Raw genomic sequence first — 21,461 nt, 5'->3', positions numbered from 1 at the left:
TAGGGCAAGGATACTGAATTTAGAGTTATTGCCTATGTTTTAGTTCTGTCTCTGCTATTTACTATGTTACCTTAGGAAAGACATTTTACTTGCCTGGATCTGGAAGTCCCTTCTGTCTATGAATTATAGGAAAGTCCAATGTTAGAATAGGGGATAGAATGAACAAAGGCACACGGAATAGTAATTCATGTTTTACTAGAATGTAAAGGAAGTATAATGAGATAAGGCTAGAAAGATACTTTGGAACCATATTTTTGAGGGCTTTGAATGCCAAGATGAGAATATTGTTTTTAAACCCTTACCTTCCATCTTGGAGTCAATACTGTGTATTGGCTCCAAGGCAGAAGAGTGGTAAGGGTAAGCAATGGGGGTCAAGTGACTTGCCCAGGGTCACACAGCTGGGAGGTGTCTGAGGCCAGATTTGAACCGAGGACCTCCCGTCTCTAGGCCTGGCTCTCAATCCACTGAGCTACCCAGCTGCCCCCAAGAATATATTTTTAACCCAATGGAAAATAGGGAGTCACTGCTGGTTTTTGAATGAAGGCATGATTTGATCACAACAATGCAATAGACAAATTACTCTGGCAGTCATTTGAAGGATGAATTGATTTGTAAAGAAACACTTGAAATAGTATAACCAGTTTAAAGGTTTTATAGGAACTTAGACAAGGAGAAATAAGGGCTTAGCTAAGGTAGTTACATTTTAAATGGAGGGGAAGATAAATTCCTGAAAAACATTTTCAAGGCAAAATCAACTATACTAGGTATGTGATTGAGGGAAGAATAAAAAATGAATCTGAATTTTCTATTTTGGGTGATGAGGAGGATGCTGATACCAATTGACAGACAGAGAAGTTAGGGAGAAGAGCAAGTTTTTTGGAGGCAATATAGTTTCAATTTGGCACAAGGTGAGATTGAGGCATTATGAAATCCAGGTAGAGATACCCAGCAAGTAATTGGAATTAGTAGTGCTATTCCTAGGAGAGGTATAGGCTTGGGAAGAATATATGCAGAAGTAATAATGGAAGGGAGGAAGGGAAGAAATTACTAAGGGAGAATTAAATGGAAAAGAGACACAAGGACAAAAGTCTTAAAAGGGACCTATGTTTAAAGAGGTGGGAGAAGGATGCAGAACTATCAAAACATACAAAGAACTGCTAGGTCACATGACCAAGATGGACCTCCCCCCCAGACATTTTTTTCCTATCCTCATGACCTTTCAAATCTCTCCAATATAATAATTATCTACAAGAGGTAAAGTGATTGCAACTACTGCCAAGATCTAAGACTCTATGAATCTTAATGAGGTAACAACCCTATGAACTAACAGCAGAGAAGACTAATTCCTAATGAGCTTAGCACCTTCTTCCCTGCTAGATAGACTCCAGCAATATGATACAACTCATATATCCTTGAGTGCATATATACAACTCAAACCATGGGCTTGCCAACAGATCTCAATTCTTCCCCAACATGTGCAACAGAGGGAGAGGTACAGGAAAGTGAGGAGCTTGATTTTCCTGGATTTGTAGCATCCCTACTACATTGAAGGAAGTAAATGGGACAAGTTGCCCATTTATGTAGACTCCAGTAGGCCTAAAGTAAAAATAACTGCCATCCAGCTGAGACCAATTTTGTCTCCCAAGAAGTCACATGAGGCAGAGACTGGAACTTGTGTAAAGTGAATTCCCCAGGGTGGGAAGAAGCTGAGACAACTTGAGGTTGTCTGAGGCCATGGAGAAACTGATATTAGAGTAGAAAAAGTCAGGAAGTGAGAGATCAGGGAATATAAAGCAAAAGGACTCAAATTACCAAAGATGGAACAAAACTTATTTTAAAATATTCCTCACAAGCAAGGGAGATATTAATAACAGAAAGGAAAATAGTCCTCTAGATCATCTAAATGAATCCTTCCATCTCTGAATAGATTTTGCCAATGTGAAGGAAAATGAACCAGCATCTAATGAGGCATAGAACTTTGTGTATTCCCAAGACAGCATGGAGTCACAATAAGATTTTCTCAAACAGTTTAAGAGATAAATAAGAATGATGGAAGCAGAATTTAAGGTCTGAACAGCAGAAACTGATGGAAGAATAGAAAAACTAGAATACATGATAGCAATTCTCACCAAATAATATAAGAGAGAGTAATCATTTGGAAATGCAAGTACACAGACATGAATGACATTCTGAAATAAGAGAAGCAGAAAGCAATAACATTAGAAGAAAACAATTTCTTTGCAAGTATAACAGGAACCCAAAGATGGCATGACTAGAAACAACATAATGATCATAGCTCTCCCAAAAGAATAGAAGTTAAAAATCCAAGCACCACAATGCAAGAATCATTACCAAAAAACTGACAAGAATTCCTGAACTCAGAAAACAAAGTACCAATTGAAAGAGTATACAAATCACTTCCAGAAAAAAGAAAAAACCAATGCAGCAAAATACAAAACATATAATTGTTAAATTTAACTATTTCAGTGACAAACAACAAAGTATTCATTTGCTCAGGAGAAAGACCTCAAATGCAAAGAAAAGGAAATTAAAACAACACAAGACTATTCTGCACTAACCTGAAACCACAAAAGAGAATGGAAGGTATCCTGAAAAGCAAAAGACTTCAAGATGCAAACCAGAGTTAAAAAAAAAAAAAGAGTTGGCATAGAAATAGAATGAGAACTAAAAAAGTGACATCAGATAGGTATAGGAAAGAAGAAGTGACATGAAGAAAGAACAGTTTCCTATACCAAATATAGATCAAGTAGGAGAGAACAAAAAATAATTTATTAGACCTGAATAAAAGGAGCTAGGAAGGAAGGAATGAGATTGAGGATCATGTTTCCATATATTTAGAATGGAAAAGAATATTAGATGTCATCTAATTCAACCAACTCATTTCATAGATGAAGAAACTGAGAATCAGAGGTTAAGTGACCTGCCCCAGTAAACAAAATTAATATGGAGAGGAACTAGGTCTTGAATCCAATTCTTTTGACTCTAAACCCAGCTTTCTTTATATCACACAAAATCCCAGAGGAAGCCAAAGGGATAGACTGAAGAGAGCAGTTAGAGAATATAAATGTGATAAAATCACATTTCCACAAGCTTATATATCCCTTAAATAAAATGTTTGTTTCTCTCCAGTGTTTAAATATGACTCTACCTTATATTTATATCCTGTAGTTTGGTAGTATTTTCACACTTATACTAACATTTCTATAATATACCTTCATTAGACCTGTGGTTTTCAGGAAGCCAAGCTCACTGTGACATGGCAGTTCCCAAAATTAATTAAATTATATATTTTATTAGTAGAGGCAGAGGGTCCAGGATGAGGAAACTGATCATCTAACTGTTTGCTGCCATGCTCAGATAGATATATCATGATCATTATATTCACTTTGGGATGCTTCATTGTAAAAAGGACAAACTGAATGCCATCCAGGGGAGTGGAACAAGAAGAATAAAAGTATTCAAGATTCTACAATTTTAAGGATCAGTTAAAAGGCCATGGATATGCTTAATCTGGAAAAGAGAAGACTTACAGGGAATAAAATACCTGCCTTCAAGTATTTTAAGGTGCCTTATATCAAAGGAAGCACAAGTCAACAAGCATTTCTTAACTACATACACTGTGCTAAGTACTGGGGATTACAGAGGCAAGAGAAGCTCATATTGTGAAGAAGCTGCAAATAATGTATATACAAGATATATACAGGATAAATTGTAGAAAATCAACAGAAAGAAGTTATTAAGGGGAATTGGGGAAAACTTCCTTCAGACTATGGTATTTTTGAGATTTGAAGGATGCCGTAAGGCAGAAACAAGAAGGGGGTGAATTTCAGGCATGAAGTAGTTAGCAGATGGAGTGTCTTACACAGGGAACAGTAAGGAGGCATAGTACCATAAACTTTATGAAGGATAAAATAATGTGTAAGAAGACTGGAATGATAAGGAGACAGGTTAAAAAGGTTCTAAAAGCTCAAGGAGGTTTTATTTGAGTCTGGAGGTTCCAGAGCATTACTGGAGTCTAGCCCATAAGGATGTGGAATCCTTTAATTAGATCCCTTTGGCAGCTATGTGGAGGATGAACTGAAGTGGGGAGTGACTCAAGGTGGAGGACCAGCCAGCAGGCTGTTGCAATAGACCAGGATGAGGTGATGAAGGCCTGTCCCATAGGGATGGCAGTGTCAGAGGATAGAAGGGACCATAACTAAAAGAGGTTGCAAAAGCATTTGTTCATCTCGATTCCACAAGACAGAATTAGAAACAATAGTAAAAGTGACAATATGGCAAATGTAAAGAAAATGTTTCAAATCATTAGTGCTGCCCTAAAGTTCAGGGGCACAGTGTGGCTAGAGTGCCAGGCCTAGAGTTAGAACTCATTTTCTCAATTTCAAATCTGGCCTCAGGTTTATTAATTAGGTGACCCTGTGCAAGTCACTTAACCCTGTTTGCCTCAGTTTTTCTCATCTATAAAATGAGCTGGAGAAGAAAATGGTGAACCATTCCTGTATCTTTGCAAAACAAAACAAAACAAATAGTATCACAAAGAGTGATCACAAAAGACATGATTGAAAAGAGCTGAACAACAAAAAAGTATGTTGCTTTGGCAGATAATTCATAAATCCCATCACTGGAAGTTTTCAGACAGACCAGATAATCCCGTATGAAGGACATTGTGAAGGAGATTCCTATGCACATAAAGTGTAGACTAGATCAGTAGACAAAGGGGCCATTAATCCATACCTAAGGGTCCCTATAGGTGCTATATTGACTTATTTTTAAAATGCAACATTCTGTTTCACTGTATTTTTGTTTTAAAAAGTATTTCCCAATTACATAATAATCTAGTTCTACTATACTCAGAAGTATTTGGGATTGCATGTTTGATACCTGCGCTAGATAACCTCTGAGTTTCCTTCCCACTCTGTGATGCTGTGATACATGACTACCCCTGTTAAACCCAGTTGGTCAGGACAGATTATGTCTGCAGTGTAATGGTCCTCATGTAATTTCAGTTATTTATACTAGAGTGACTATGATCATTCCTCTGTTCTTCCTATAATACACTACAGCTTGAAGAAGAATAGCTTTAGATTACTTTATTGTTGCCCCATTTTTGTTCCTTTCCCCCCCACCTCCACTAGGTAAGAACTACAGTAAGTTCAGCATTAATTTGCAAGGATATTGCAAAGCTGGATAGAAGATAGATAAAAAAGTAATTTCTAGGAAATACAATTTTACATAAATGCTAGATATTACTAACGTCAAAATCATTGAGATAGTTTGTTTTCTGTATGTTTCCCAAGAATGCCACATAGCAGACACTTAATAAAAATCTGTTGATTTGCTTGGTTTTTATAAAGTACAGTGCATAGGTTACTATACAATTGGGCCAAGAGATAATTATATATGTGGAATAGTTTAATAAGAACTGGCATGTTTGATATATTAAACTCTAATATTTTAGAAGTTAAGGCAAAAAGGATCTCCAAAATATTGCCCTTTAATGACTAGATAGCAGTGTCTACAAAATGCCTACTCATTTGAATAAAAGCAAAGGAATTTGGGAGGAATGGCAAGACACAGAGGAGGGAAGGAAGAAAAAGTGGGGAAAGAGAGAAGTGGAAATTAGAAGCTGCCACAGCAACCTCCCAGAGATTAGTAGCAGTGGCAGGGAATAACAGACATTCTGATAAGAGAGCAGAACCAGGGACCAAAACCAAATGCAAAACAATTCTGCCATTGAATTGTATATTCATCCTGTAGACAAGAGTGAACCACTGAACATTTTTGAGCAGGAAAGTGACTTCAAAAACATGTTAAACTTGATACAGTTGTCTAAGTAATCTATTATCAGGCATTTATTAATGCCAGGAACTGGGCCAGAATGTGCGTACAAAGGTGAGACAGATCCTGGCTTCATGGTACAAGTGATCTCCACAGGGATGGAGAACTAATCACCAAGGGAATCAGGACTGATGAAGGGCTCCTTGGGGGTGCTTGAGCTAGAGGTTAAAAGAGACAGAATTATGGAGAGAGGTTCTTATGTATGGGAAACAGGGAGTGGGCCAGTTTGGCTGGTGTATTAATGTGGGTATGTATAAGGATTGCTTGGGTCATAATATGGAAGAGTAGTTTATATTTGTCTTTTAGGCAGTAAGGAGCCAATAAAGTTTCTGGAAGGGGTGAGTAGCATGGTCAGATTGGTGCTTAAGACGTATCCATTTGACATTTGTGTGAAGAATGAATTGAAGAGGGAGGGAGTTGGAAGCAGGGTACCAACTAGGAGACTATGAAAAAAAAATCCCAGCAAGAAGTAATGAGTCTGAGCTAACATGGTTGAGATATGAGTGTGCAGAAGTTATTTTGGTAGGGGGCAGTTGGGTAGTTCAGTGGATTGAGAGCCAAGCCTAGAGACAGTAGGTCTTGGGTTCAAATCTACCCTCAGATACTTCCTAGCTGTGTGATCCTGGGTAAGTCACTTAACTCCCATTGCCTAGCCCTTACCACTCTTCTGTCTTAGAGTCAATACACAGTATTGACTCTAAGACAGAAGGTGAAGGTTTAAAAAAAAGAAGTTAATTTTGTGGAGATAGAATCAAGAAGACTCAGCAATTAACTGAGGACTGTCATTTCTAGGAACATAAATCAATGTGTTATCATTCTCTATAGTACACTGCCATTACTCTATGTCTTACTAGACAAATTGTATCTCCTCCCACACATCTGTACAGCAGCAGCTCTGATGGTTCTAGCTATTCAGTAACTATTACCTTAGAACTATATAGCCACTCTTTCATTTCTTTTCTCCCTTGCTTTGAAATTCATTTCACCCTCTCTCTTATGCACTTTAGGGAATTCTAGACGGATAGAATTTAACAATTTAGAAGGGACTTTAGGTCAAACTTTAGGTCAAAGTTTCTCAAGCATAGAAAATTTAAGTGACTTGCTCAAAGTCATAGCATTAGTGGCAGAGTTTCAAAGGGTTCATGAGAGGTTTGTGAAAGTTTTTGTATGACAGGCTAAAGCATGAAGGAATGTCAGAGAAAAATAGTGCTTGGGACTATACTGAAAGGAAGAATCTTAATCAACAAGCATTATGCATCAGGCACTTTGCTATGCACTAGGGATAATAAAAGAAAGAAAACAATAGTCCCCACCTTCAAAAAACTTGCATTCTATTGGGAAAACAATATACACATATACCAATATATACAAATTAATACAAGATGATTATTTTGGAGGAGGAAGCTGATTAAATTAGGAAAGGCCTCACATAGGTAGCACTGGGACTGAGTTTTGAAGGAAGGGAGAGGTTCCAAGAGGCAGAAGTGAGAAGGGAAATCATCCCAAGTATTGGGACTGGCCTCTGTAAAGACATAAAGATGGGAAATGGAATATTGTATGTGAGGTATAGCAAGAGGGACAGGTTGGCTGAAGCATAGTGTTTGAGGGGGGATTAATATCTACTAAGTCTGGAAAGGTACCCCTAAACTTCATTCTGCATCAGAAAAACAGGTCTATATATAATCATGTCTATTCTCCAAGAGATACTCCATGCAAGGAAAATTTATATTATCTTATCTCTATTCAAGCTGACTCTGAGCACCTTCCCTAAATACAAGGAGCAAGGACTCTTCCAAGATTGCAAGAATGTCTTGGGAATCTTTCTCTTAAGATCTGACAAAACTTTAAATGATGGTCAAAGTCTTATAAATCCTATTAATGAATATCATTAGGAAGCAGCCTAGTCCTGTGACTTGTCCTTTCATTATTTTCTGGGACCTCTTTAGTAGGTCACAGTTTTAGATTTGCTAATTTAGATTTTCTAATACTCACAGCAAAGAATGAGAGAATCTCCTTTTCTCAGAATGGAAGAGGGCTTCAGTAGCTAACTAGTCCAGTGTTTATAAGAATCATCTCTACAACATCCCTAACAAATACAGTCAACAAAAGATTGTGCTACCTCTGCCAAAGACATCTTAGTGAGAGAAAAACCTACTAACTCCCAAAACAGTCATTCCATTTTGATATGGCTCTAATTTCCATCAATCTGAAATCTTTCTTTCTTCAGTTTCTACCCATTGCTCCTGGTTCTCCTCTCTGTGGGCAAGAACAATCTAATTCCTCTTTCATATAATAGCCTTTCAAATATTTGAAGAAAGTTGTTATATTCCCTCAATGTCTTTCCCTCTCCAGGTTGAACTTTCAACTAATTGGTATCAAAGCCTTTCATTTTCTTAATTATGCTCCTTTGAATGATTTTTAATTTATCAATATTCTTCCAAAAATGTGGTGCCCAGAACTCACCAGAATACTCTAGGTCTATGTAGTTTGTAAATAGAGTAAAGTAGAGATATCGGCCTCCTAGATGAGGACATCTGTGGCCTACAATTACATTAGTCTTTTGGGTTGATATTTTACATTGTTGACTCATATTAAATTTATACTTCACTAAATGCCCCCATGAACTTCTTCTTAAAGATATTTTATAGTTTTCTGAAATTATAAGATCCAAACTGTCTTCTTCCTTCCCTTTCCTCTCCCTTCCCAGAAATGGTACGCAATTTGATCTGGGTTATTCATATATCATCATGCAAAAATTATTTCCATATTGTTCATTGTTTTAAGAAAATACTTATATAAAATCAAAATCCTCAAATAAAAAAATAAAGTGAAAAATAGTATGTTTTAATCTGCATCTGATTCCAACAGTTCTTTCTCTGGAGGTGGAGAGCATTCTTTGTCATAAGTTCTTCAGAATTGTCCTGGATTGTTGTATTGCTGAGAGTAGGTCTTTCACAGTTGATCATGACACAAAAATACACAATACTGCATGATAATATTCTCCTGATTCTGCTTATTTCATTCTGCATCAGTTCATGTAGGTCATTCTAGCTCTTTCTGAAATCATCCTGTTCATTATTTCTTACAGCTCAGGATAGGATGAAGTTTTTCAAAGCTTCTAGATCAGCAGTTTCCCTTATTTTGTACTTAATGAAGTTAATTTTAATTAATTTAATTTTGAGCCTATGTGCAAAGGGTTATGCTAATTCCCATTAAATTTCATCTTATAAAAATTTAGGCCAACATTCCATGTCGTTGAGACTTTTCTGTGTCCTAACTTTGTCCCCTAATGGTACAGCTATCCATCCTGGCTTTGCCTCAGATTCACATTTGATAAGCATGCCATGTGTGCCTTTTCTAGATCATTGAAAAAATTGGTAATGGCATCAAGACAACCAAAGATTTTTAGATCACTCTATTAGAGACCTTCCATTGAGCTGACATTTATCCTGAATGATCACTGCTTGAGTCTAGCTCCTCACAACCAGTTCCAAACCTGTCTAACTGTACATTTTCTGTCAACATTTTGTTCATAAAAGTAGCATTAGACTTGTCAAATGCTTCACTAAAATCTAGTTAAACTCTATCTACCTTCCTATGATGAGATTATTCTGGCATGTCCAGTTGGTATTGAAAGCCATGTTGGCTTCTCATTTTCACTGCTTCTTTTTCTAGATAGATATGCATTATTCAGTGAATGCTATATTCAAAAATTAAGGTCAAGTTCACTGGCTTGTAATTTTCAGACTCTATCTCTCATTTTTTTTTTGAAAACTGAGTTGGGTCCAGGAGACTGAAAAAAATTTCATTAGATGAACATGAGAGTAAGATCCTTTTAAGGATAGTACATGATATGAGGCAGGGAAGGAACAAGGGTAGGAAAAGGCAAGAGGAATTTTTTAAAAGAAACACATCCAAAGGTCTCACCTCGCCTCCATGTATGTAGGTCTCTTGCTCTGGGTTATCAAGAGCATGGAGTAACAAATTTGTCTTCCCCTGAGTCTTTTTTAAGAGTCTGACTCTATTAGCTAATCTTCTGAATTCATCACTGATAAAGTATCAGTATCTACTAACAACTAATGTAGTACTCCCTTCATTTCCCTTACCACAAGTACCCAAGAAATAAAGTCTTGGGAAACTGGGTCCAAATGGGGAAATCCTACCCTGCAAGGAGTTACTCTGGTTTTGAAATTTTTAGGCAGACTCATAAAGATTTCTGTTCCCAAGTGGCCTTTCAGCCTTGCAAATCACAACAGACAGAAATTCTATAAATGTCTAATTCTGCTACCATTGTGTAGGGTTGGTCCTAGGTGACACTTTTTTTAAGCAGACTTATTTTTGCTTTTCCCATAGTAGTGGAGAGAATCCTTAATGTCCTTAATGGTGATAATAGTGTCCCCCACACCCATCTTTTCACAAAATAAAGATAAAGGTGTACTATTCTTAGAGTTGACAGAGAACAACCCAGGCTATATATTCACAATGCCTCCTACCCCATCTAGGGCCACCTTTTTCTAACATGGCATTCTGTGTGTGTGTGTGTGTGTGTGTGTGTGTGTGTGTGTGTGTGTGTGTTTGAAAAAGAGGGAATTTAAAGATTTTAATGCTGTTTATAAATATATATAAATTAAGTTTATATATTAATATATATAAATTTAGTTTATGTATAAATTAAGTTTTGAACTACAAATTCTCATCATGTTATTAATGTAAAAGCAACATTTTTATTAAACATAATAAAATATTTATGGGGCAAAAAAAATGTTTGTTTTGCTTCTTCCTCTATTAGCAAGTGCCCCAGCCTCACCTCGAGAAATGATCAGCCTCAAAGAAAGGAAAACAGATTATGAGTCCACTGGAACAAATGCCACTTACCATGGAACTAAAGGAGAACATACTTCCAGGAAGGATACCATGACAGGTAAGATAAAAATACAGAGTTACATGGAACACATTTCACTTTATTGGTGAAATGAGAAGAAAAGTCAAGACTCTATTTAGTAAAGATGCTTGGCAGCTAACCTGTGATAAGCAAGCTGGCTTGGCTTCCTCACACTTTGGTGGAAAACATTTCTGAGATTGGAGACAAAAGGTAAGATTGTGCTACAGGAGTTAAAACTTGAGCTTCATATTCTTGGTAGTTGCTTGGTATTGGTACTTAACCTCCTGGGGCCTCAATTTCTTCATCTGCAAAGATAAAGGAGTAGAGTAAAGTTAGTGTCTAAGGTCCCTTCTATAAACTTATGAAAGTAATCTGTTCTTTTGAGGGGATTGGGGGTGGGAAATAGATCTAATAATAGAAAGTTCTTTATTATATTAAACTAAAATATCCTTTCCTCACAGTATTTCTGAGTTGCAAGGGACCTCAGCAATAACCTCATACAACTCGTATCTGAAAAAGAATCCCTTCCAAATGATAACTGAACAAATAGTCATCCTGTCCTTTAATTGAAAGCCTCCAAGACCTCCTAAGATGACTTGTTCCACTTATGGATAACTGATTATCTGGGACTTATTGTTTTTCCCTACATAAAGCCTAAATCATCTTCTTTGCAAATTAAATCTGGTATTTCTTGTTGTGCCTCTGGGACTAAGCAAAGCAAGTCTAATCCCTTTTCCATATGATAACCTTTCTAATGCTTTAAGACAGCTGTCATGTCCCCCATGAATCTTCTCTTCTCCAGACTAAATATCTCCAGTTTCAACTTGGTAAAGACAAAAGAGGTACTATTCACATTTTTGGTATCATATAGAATAAGTCTAATTCTATTCTCATATCACTATTACCATCATTTTCATAACTAACATTTAATCCTTCCAGTTATTTAAAGACATCTATTATGTTCCCCCTAACGACTTTCATTTCCGAGGTAAAACAAGCCCTTTACCCATTCTTCAAATGGCCTAACTTCCAGACCTCATCAATCTCCTGATTACCTATTTATTTATATCTGTAATTTAGATATTGATATGCATAGCAATATTAATTTATCAACTCAAATATATATATATATATATATATATTAGAATTTGCTGATGGTCTTAAAAGTGATATCCAAAACAGAAAAAAAAATTTATCTAGATATGATTTCATGGTCCTTGAATATTTTTGTGAATCCATGATTTTATCCATATGGATAACTGTCTAACTGTGTGATCACAAACCCTCCACTCTTCCCTTTATAATATTTGTTCATATTCTCCCATAAATCTTCTAAAGGTAGCCCACACAATATTCTGGAGATGATCCCTGATAGCCTTTTAATATCATGTAAGTATGAATGTAATGCCTCAACTGTTCAGTTATCTTAGTTATCACTAAGTCTTACTACATTACCAGACCACCTCCTGTTCTAAACCCATGTCTCTTGGCTAATCTTTTGTACTATTTCTTGTATACAAATCATTGTTGATAATGTGAGGCAGCTTATTACTTACATACACTGTATATATTTCTACTACACTTTAGATGCCGTCTCAATAGCAGATAAAGTGAAATTTTCTTCCTTCTGGACATGACACTGCTGTGAATAAAGCCTGAGATCATATGGGTTTTTTTGGCATGCAAGTCACACTTGATTCATATTGAGAAAGCAGTTTGCTAAAATCTTGACTTCTTTTTCATATGAACTAGAGTAAAAGCAGGATTTCCCTTCCTCTTCTTTTAAGTTTGATTTAGCAAAGAGCTGTACTTCACATTAGGCAACTGGATCCCTAGAAAGACTAAATAGCACCTCTATTCAGAGGCAGAACTAGGAGTAGAGCCCATGGCTCCTAATTTCCAGTACAGAGTGCTTTCTACTATTCTGTTCAGCCAGCTTTGAATCTGAATAACTACACTATAATCTAGCCCACAATTCTCTTAACTTATCCAAATGTAGTTCATAAGAAAATTTTATTTTACATATATATGTGTATATCTATATATGAATATATAGATATGAACCTTTTATGCAGCTACTAGCCTAATATATTAAGATAATAGTATAAATAATATATACACCTGTATACTTTTTATTTATATACTTTTTTGGTCACAAAAAATTCGATAATATTTATTTTATTATCTTGAGGTACAAACAGAACCTATATATTATACATAGATATATTTGTAAATTATAAATATATAAAATTATATATGTAATACAGTATATAGAAAGATAAAATTTTTAAAATTACTAGGCAACAAAAATTATATACACATATATTTTTTTCTCTGTTTACAATATCATCATGCTAGTAAGGCTACTAACCATGTAAAAGCCAGATATAAGATAAGTCCTAATTTTGGTCACCTCTTTTGATTCTAATGAATAGTGTTCCCCTAAGTATTGAGTTCAGCCATTTTTTCAGTGATGTTCCAACTTTTTATGACCCCACTTGGAATATTCTTGTCAGAGATACTGGAGTGGTCAACCATTTTCTTCTCTGGCTCATATGAGAAAACTGAGATAAAAAGAGTTAAGTGGCTTACCTAAGATATAATAGCTAGGAAGTGTCCAGTACCAGATTCAAAATCAGGAAGATGAGTCTTCCTGACTCCAGGCCCAGCACTCTAGCTGCCCCAAGTGTTCAAACTATTTAATAATTCATTTCAGAATTTCCCAGGAATTATTTAAGTTCACCAATGTGCAGTAACTGGGACGAGTAAGTGGCACAATGGATAGAGTATTGTACTTGGAATCAATAAGATCTATGTTTCTTTCCTATCCAAGATACCAGCTGTGTGACTTGGGCAAGTCACTTAACCTCCTTCAGTCCCAGTTTCCTCTTTCACAGGGATGTCATGAAGTTCAAATAAAGTAACATGCCGAAAGCACTTTATATACAAGACTGGCATAACACACTGAAGCATCACAACTTTAGATCACAGTTAACTCCTTCAAGAAGAGAAACACTAATAGCAAACACAAAATAACACAATTAAATTAAATGCCTCCATTTTTAGTGGGGCATGACGTGACTGGTTATTGATATGGGGATCATTTTCTAAATAGCCTTCTGAAGATAATGACCACTGAGTGATTAGAGCAAAGATCAAAATCAATACTGTGACACTGATATGGCAGAGTGGAATTCTAGCGGCAATATAGGGGGTCAAGCCACAGCTCAGAATTCCAGGCCCCCTCTGGGTGAGGGGGCAGCTTAAGGCAGTTAGGGGAGTTGATTCCTCGGGTTGAAGTAAGCAGGTCACTCTCTGTTTGCTGATCCCAGATCTTGGTGGCTCTTGAGGGCTTTAGGCTTAAATCTGTACAAAGCCATTTTAGTTCTATGCTGCCAACCTGTTTTAGCTTGACTAAACCTTCAATCAACATTGCAGTTACCTCTAATTAGTTATTTAGACCATAGGAGAAGATTATCTATTAGGTTAGAGGGCTAATTAGCAAACAAAGAAACCTTTCCCCTTGGGGGGAGGGGCTGCTTGGATATAACAGTTTAGGGCTTCCCAGACCTTGTCTATAGTTGTTAAATCTCCCTTCCTTCTCTTCCCCACATAACATTAAACCTTTCATCATTTGGGAGCTGTGTCTGGCTATATTCAGGGAAATACTCACAACTCCTCAAGCTGATTCCCTCCTGCCATGTAGCCCCAAAAGCAAGTCCTTTCCTCTGTGCCTGAAAGCTTCAAGACATCAAGCTTTTACTAATTTCTCCTACTCAAACCTGTGGGGAAATAGTTTAGAGAAAGTTAACATCTTTAGGAGATTTTGTCCTACCTAGTTTCCTGACTGACCCCAGAAGATAACAGATCAACCTCCATTTTGTAACTGATTTCCTAACAGCCTAGTGGGAGGGGGGAAAGTGAAGGAGTACTCAGAAAGATCATACCCCTCCTTTCCTCCCAAGCTTGTCAGTGGGGGTGGGTGAGACCTGCTTGCTACAGACCACTGGCATATATACAGCTTCCCACAAATATAACTGTTTTACCAATATAACAATATGAAATTATAATAAATAATAAAAACAGGAAAATCAAATACCCTACTGAGGCAACTCCAAATTGAGTAATCTATTAGCACCAAAAAACGGAACTGGACATGCAAATAAACATCAAAAGAGACAATCATCATCTACTTTTTTCTACCTCAAGGAGGAAAAAATAGCCTAGAAGTCACATCAGCCCACACATATTTGATTTTCTTGCCAATCAAAGAGATATAGAAAGCAAAGAGCATATAAATTTGTATTATATTATAGAGGCTTCTTCAGTTCAACAAGCAGCTATTAAGTGTCTGCCCCATACAAGGTGTTTAGATATTCGAGGAGGACTAGCACCTCTGGTGTGAGAACTTGCCAAAACTTTTCAGAACTACTCATCCACCACTGGTGTCCTCCTGATTTTCAACTTTTACCCGTGGTTCCAGGAAGCTTGCATATTTATAACAGCCACAGTCCAGTAAAACATCTTGGCAAATAAGTTAAACTAGGTTGAGGATGTCCCACAAACCATTGGTGAGTAAAAGGGGCATCTCTACACAAGCATGTGAAGAGTTTCCCCAGTGAAATGGGCAGAGGACAACAATTTGTTGCAACAGCCATGAAGGTGGCTAGAGCAGGCACTATGGACTGCCTAGAAGTTAGTCAGACATCAAAGACACCAAGGTTATCCTTTGCATCCTGAGCCATCACCAATGATTCTGACTTTTGCAATACAACTGAACAAATGACACTGGAAGAGACAGTGAGGCTGATGACTTTGTGCAACTCCGCCTCACTTAAATCCAATTCATGTACAAGTGAAGACTTCACCCTGTGATATCATTGGTTATCTTTGAAAATGAAAGATCAACACCAACCCCACCACAAGGCACTGGAGATTTAGACACCAATAAACAATTTCCCCAGTCTCAATGATATTAAATTCTACCAGTAGATACTGTATATCCATATAAACAAATGAAAGACCTCTGCAAGGTAACTTGGGGAAAGTTCGCTAACAACTGGAGAGATCAGGTAATATGATGACTCAGTTTAGACATCTAGACATTTTAAAGGGCAGAGAAGAGGTGGGAGAGCATTTTCAATTTGGAAGTCTGGATATGAAAAAGTTTGGAGCTAGATAATGAAATGTATACAAGGAATCACCTGTAAGCCAATTTCAGTGAAACATTTAATGAATTGAGATAAATAATATTTTATTAGTCCAGAAGGACAAATTTGAACCAGATCATGAAATGCCTTGAATACCAAACAAGAGTTTGCCTTTTATCATAATGACGATTGGGAGCCACTGAAGTTTCCTAAGCAAGAGAATACCATAATTGATTCAGCAGCTATGAAGAAGATAGATTTAAAAATGGATTCAAGCATGATGGATAATTATAAAGAATTTCATATGATAAAACTGAGAAGCAATAGAGGGGGAAAACAAATTTAAAGAAAGCTTGGCAAGAGACCCAAATGAGGCAAATCACAAGGGTATTTAAGGGCTTAACAAACATACAAACATCAATTGTGGGGGGAAGGAGGGACCAGAGAGGGAATGAAGAAAAACTGGCACAACAAAGGTGTCAGGAGCAGCTGGGTGGAATCAAATATAGATAGGGAATATTCTGCTGAAGGTGGCATAATTATGAGGATATTAAGAAATCATTTCAAGAAGAGAAAAGATGAAAGGCCAGAGGAGGGGGGGGGGAATCTCTGAATTATTCATTATTACCAAAAACAAATGACCCAGAAACTATTAATACCTTTGTTCCATATGTCTACCTTTACATTCATACATTTTTATGGTAAAAATCTACACACTTATGAGGACTTCCTTGATAAATATGTAAGGATGGAATAGGCAGTCTTTCACAAATGAGATTCTGCAGCCAATCATATCTTTAGTCACACTAGTGACTCAACAGTGCGGAGCTTCCTCTGATTTTTTAATTGTGGACCATAAAAAATTAAACCTTTGATTCACTAAATGAAAACCTTGAAGATCAAGAAAAAACATCTTCAATGCTTATGTCAGAATCACACAAGATTCCTTGAAAGATATGACAGAGAATATGTTTTATAACTTTCTGATTGTTAATATCACTCACATCAGTGAGTTTGCTTCTGTTCTAGTGGGTGGGCAATGAAGAAAACAGATTGAAGAAGTATTTTCTTTAAATGGTTAGGAAGTCCAGATGCTCCTTTTTGCAGATGGTATGGTATTTATTACATCAGCCTCTGAAACAGTGCAGTTAAATGAACTTTGTGGTCATATGAAGGCAGCTATAATACTGTGGATATAAAACTGGCCTTGAAGTGAGAAAGAGCCAGATTCAAATCTTGCCCCCAACACATGAATAAATGATGAATGAATTATAAAACATTTATTAAGCATTTACTGTTTGCCAGCCACTGTGCATACTGGTTCCATGTATTTGGGCAAGTCTCTTATCCTTGCAACTCTCTAAGATTATAAGAGGAAAGAAACATGATAACTTGCTTTGGCAGAGGGAATTTTCTCCACTAAAAGAAGTCATGGGTCTAGGTCCTCCCTCTGTCCCTAATGATTCAAAAGAGATTGGTCTACCTATTCCCTCTAGAAAGTCCAAGGGAATAAAGAATGCCTATTGTCCAGATCATAATAAGCAATTCACTGAACAACCCATCAATCCATTTATCAATACATAAATCTTAAGTGTTGTGGATATACACAAGCTATATACTTCCTTGGGAAATGATTAGGATAGAGATGCAAATCCAGATATAAAGAGATGTAAAACTTCACAGGCACTCATGATATTTTCCTAGTTTCTTGTCTTTTTACCAGCTGTTACCCATATGTAACAACAGAAGTTAATAGTGACTAGTAAGTTTCATTAGTCTCAATCCCATTTTATATACATGCTCTAGATCAGTGGTTCCCAAACTTTTTTGGCCTATCGCCCCCTTTCCAGAAAAAAATATTACTTAGTGCCCCCCTACCCCGTCACATACTATCACCGCCCCCTTATAGTTATTCACCACCCCCAAATGCACCTGTGGCCATCACTGCCTCTCTGGATCACTGCAGCACCCACCAGGGGGTGGTAGCACCCACTTTGGGAATCACTGCTCTAGATTATCCATGTCATGTTTACCCCCTGCCATCTTTTGAAATAAGAACTGATAGTTAGATAGTATTTTAATATTTGACAAGCACATACATCCTCTTATTTGAACCTCCAAACAATCCTATGAGATAGATATTACAAATGTTACTAGCTCAATTTTATAGATAAGAATGAAAATATAGAATAAAGAATGAGAATATTAAGGCTTAAAGAGATTGAATGGTTTGGCTATGTTTCCACAACTAATACATGTTGGAGGTAGAATTTGAACCCACATTCAACTCTTCTCAACCCCAAATCCAACATGCTAGCCATTTTGCCAAACTTATATATCCTTCAGGAGAAAGTCGCCAACCACCAATTATCTCTTCCTCCTTGGACCAACAACAGATTTTGCTAAATTTCTTTGCCTCCGTGAGTAGCCTTTCTTTGTTCAATGCAATATAGACTACTGATTTTTTCCAGACAGTCCAGATCTACCTCAATCTTGGTATATAGCTTCAATTATTTAGAACTTATTTTCCTTTTTTTTCCTCTACTCACCAACCCTCTGACACTGATTGTGAACCCTCACTCTCCCATTTCTCTCATAATAATTTTCTTCCATCTTCTCAAAAATCACTTCCTCATCTCTGATAAGTAGGAATACAAGGAGATATTCTTTAAATCCTTTTACTGTCTACAGAAAGGGAACATAGTTGGCGAATGCCTCTGACAGGAAGACTCTGATATTCTATGATTCTGAAAACGGATCCAATAAAAACAATAGAAAAAAATCCATCCTTCCTGTATCATAAGTCCTTAGGACCCCCTTCTCTCAGAAACAACCCCTGAAAATTGCAGAGATAAACTGATGCCTATGTTTGGTAAAACAATTTTTCCCTGGAGAAATAATATCATCTATCCAAAAGAATGTGAGCTTCTTGAGGACAGAAATGATTTCATGTTTGTTTTGTATTCCCTAACACCCAGAACAATTCCTGGGACATGCTAGGAGCTTAATAAATGTTTGTAGATCGATTCATAAGGTTACATGAGTCAAAAGTATCATTAATATTCTCAGCTTAAAACATTTCTGGGTCATAAATTATTATATTGGGTTCATAGATTTATATATTTAGAGGATGAAAAATGGTAAAGGTCATTGAGTGCAGCCTCTTCATTTAACAGATGAAGAAAGTGAGGTATAGTGAAGTTAAATGACTTATATAGTCACACAGTTAGTAAGTAACTGAGGCTAGATTTGAATACAAATCTTGATTCCAAGTCCAGCCTTCAATCTATTAGACCACCACAAGTAATTGCAATGTCTCCCACAGAGTAAGAGAAGTAGTCTGGACAAAACAATTTAATAATTTTTTTAAAAACTTTTGTACCAGTCAAATGGAATATACTCAAAAAAAGTCATGGATCTGAATGCTTTATGCCAATGACAGGGGCCATTTAGCAAAGACCCCAATTTGTACTGATTAGCCTAAGGCTAAGAAAGGCATCATATTAAGCTGACACAGTAATTTTGCAGTTATTATTCCTCTGCGTAGCCATAATATGGTTTGTCCAGGACTATAAATTAAGACTTTAATTACAAGAATAAACCATTTACTGTGAAACAGTATCTTAGTACATTTCCCATTACTGTTCTTGTAGAGTATATTTTTAAACATCTGTTCATATGTGTGTAGTCTGAAAAAATGTGATATGTGCCCTTTTTGCTGTCCTTTTTCCATTCACCAAATGTAGAGCTACTCTCAGTATAATTTTGTTTAATCCTAGGAATGGGTGGAAAATAGAGAAGCCTATGTACAGTATGCGACATGTATTTGGTTTTTTCTTAGGTGATTCTCAAAACTTTGTTCCTATTTACTAAAACTTTGAACAAAAGATTAGTGGTTTCTTACAAGACCACCAAAGTATTGTAATCTCTCTCAGCCAATCTACCTTCAAGTGTAAAGAAAGTAAGTCACCAGCGAGACTAGAAATAAGAGCCCTCAGGAGTATGGGCTAGTTATTGAGCTCAGCATCCTAGTCTGCACTTTGCCAAAGACTGATACATGGCAGATTTTATTTTCTGATTAGATTTTTTAAGGCCACTGTGTCAAAAACAGTGCTTATTCCTATTTGAGAAGAAATCCTTGGAATGTTTAAAATGAAATACAGTGAAAATCAACTGAAATAAATGTGATCTCTTTCATCACATCCTTCCTTTTTAAAAAGGTCAAAGGATGTTTCACCTTTGGAACAAGAACACATCCATTTTTAATCCCCAGAAATCATGTGAGTTTTCAAAGAAAGTTTTCCTTTATAAGTCATCTCTTCCACATATCAGCCCTTTAGTTTCTAGCCCAATCTAGGCTGCCATGAAAGGGAGAGAGTAAATTTGTTTGCCTTCCTGGGTTCCATATTAAACTAAATCTCTTAAACTTTCTTCTCTTCTGAGTGTTCTTCTGTCACTACATAGCTCTCAGGAAGCAGAAGTCAGCTGTTCATTCAAGCATAAAGGACTTTTACAGCTATTTCTTGCTGTCACAATTCCCTAGAAACATTACGTGTTCAGAAGCATTCTTCAGAACAGGACTATGTGATACTAGGAGCTACACTGTCTGACTTTAAATTCACCCAAGGGATTAAGCTCTCTCATTGGAGCTTCTGAGATTCTTTTCAGCAAACACTGTATTCCTTTTTATAAATGTGTCATTTGTAGATTTTAAAGCTGCTTCAATCTTAAGTAGGTTGATTATGCTTGAAAGAGAGAATTGTGTGTCCTGTTTTGAGAGAGAGAGAGAGAGAGAGAGAGAGAGAGAAATTTCTTCAATTAGCCCTCATCTGAGTTGATGCCTACAAGGACACACACTTGCTTCAGAAATCAGATTTCTGGGTTTGCAACTGTCACAAGTTCAACCTCAGCTACACTGTCAACTTTAAATAGGTGGAGCAGGTCAAAATCGTGGGAGGAATAAACCTCGACTAGAAACATCTTTGGCTCAGAGAGACCACTGACACATGACAGGGAGAGAAGCCAAGCATACAGGAATACAAAATCCCTTCTGAAAAATACATGCAATTCTGAGGAACAAAAAAAAAGCTCATCCTTTACACAGTTTCTATTTTCCTCAAGGTTTTCAAAACAGTACAAGCTAAGGTGAGGGTGAAGGTTTGGAGAGCAAGAGTTAAACCTGAACAGTTAAATCTTAATGTGCAATATTCGTCCTTCACTTGGTACATCTCATTTCATTGCTTGACTCTATATAATATTGTGGTAGCAAGATGTATAAAGAATAGAGAACCAGCCTGAAAGTCAGGAAGATATGGGCTTAAATCTCTTCTGGGGTGCATACTAGCTGTGTGACCCTAGGAATGTCACCAAATCTCTGTGTGCAGCTCTCTAAGACTATAAATTGCAGAGAAAGTGGCAACTGGCAATAGCAGAAATGAGTTTCCTCTCCTGGAAGTTCCCCAAGCCAATGAAATCACAGGTCCAAAATCTCCACCATTAAATTGCCCTTCCAATTTCCCAACTTGTCTACTCCAACAGTACTTTCCTCCGCCCTCTTAAACGAACTCCTC

The 21,461-nt window shown here is 36.8% G+C and overlaps 1 protein-coding gene across 1 annotated transcript in view; it reads left to right on the top strand.

Moving 5' to 3' along the window:
- Nucleotides 1–21,461, top strand: part of CTNND2 (catenin delta 2) — a 974,829-nt gene that overhangs the window by 941,890 nt on the left and 11,478 nt on the right. The window contains exon 20 of the mRNA XM_044665508.1: nt 10,649–10,780. Within this exon, the coding sequence (XP_044521443.1) occupies nt 10,649–10,780 (132 nt within the window). The remainder of the gene's footprint in view (nt 1–10,648; nt 10,781–21,461) is intronic.

This window comes from Gracilinanus agilis, chromosome 1 (genome assembly GCF_016433145.1).
Source record: "Gracilinanus agilis isolate LMUSP501 chromosome 1, AgileGrace, whole genome shotgun sequence".
In the NCBI taxonomy this organism is placed as follows: Eukaryota; Metazoa; Chordata; class Mammalia; order Didelphimorphia; family Didelphidae; genus Gracilinanus; species Gracilinanus agilis.
The sequence above is the reverse complement of the archived record's forward strand: the minus strand, read 5'-3'. Positions and strand labels throughout refer to the sequence as shown.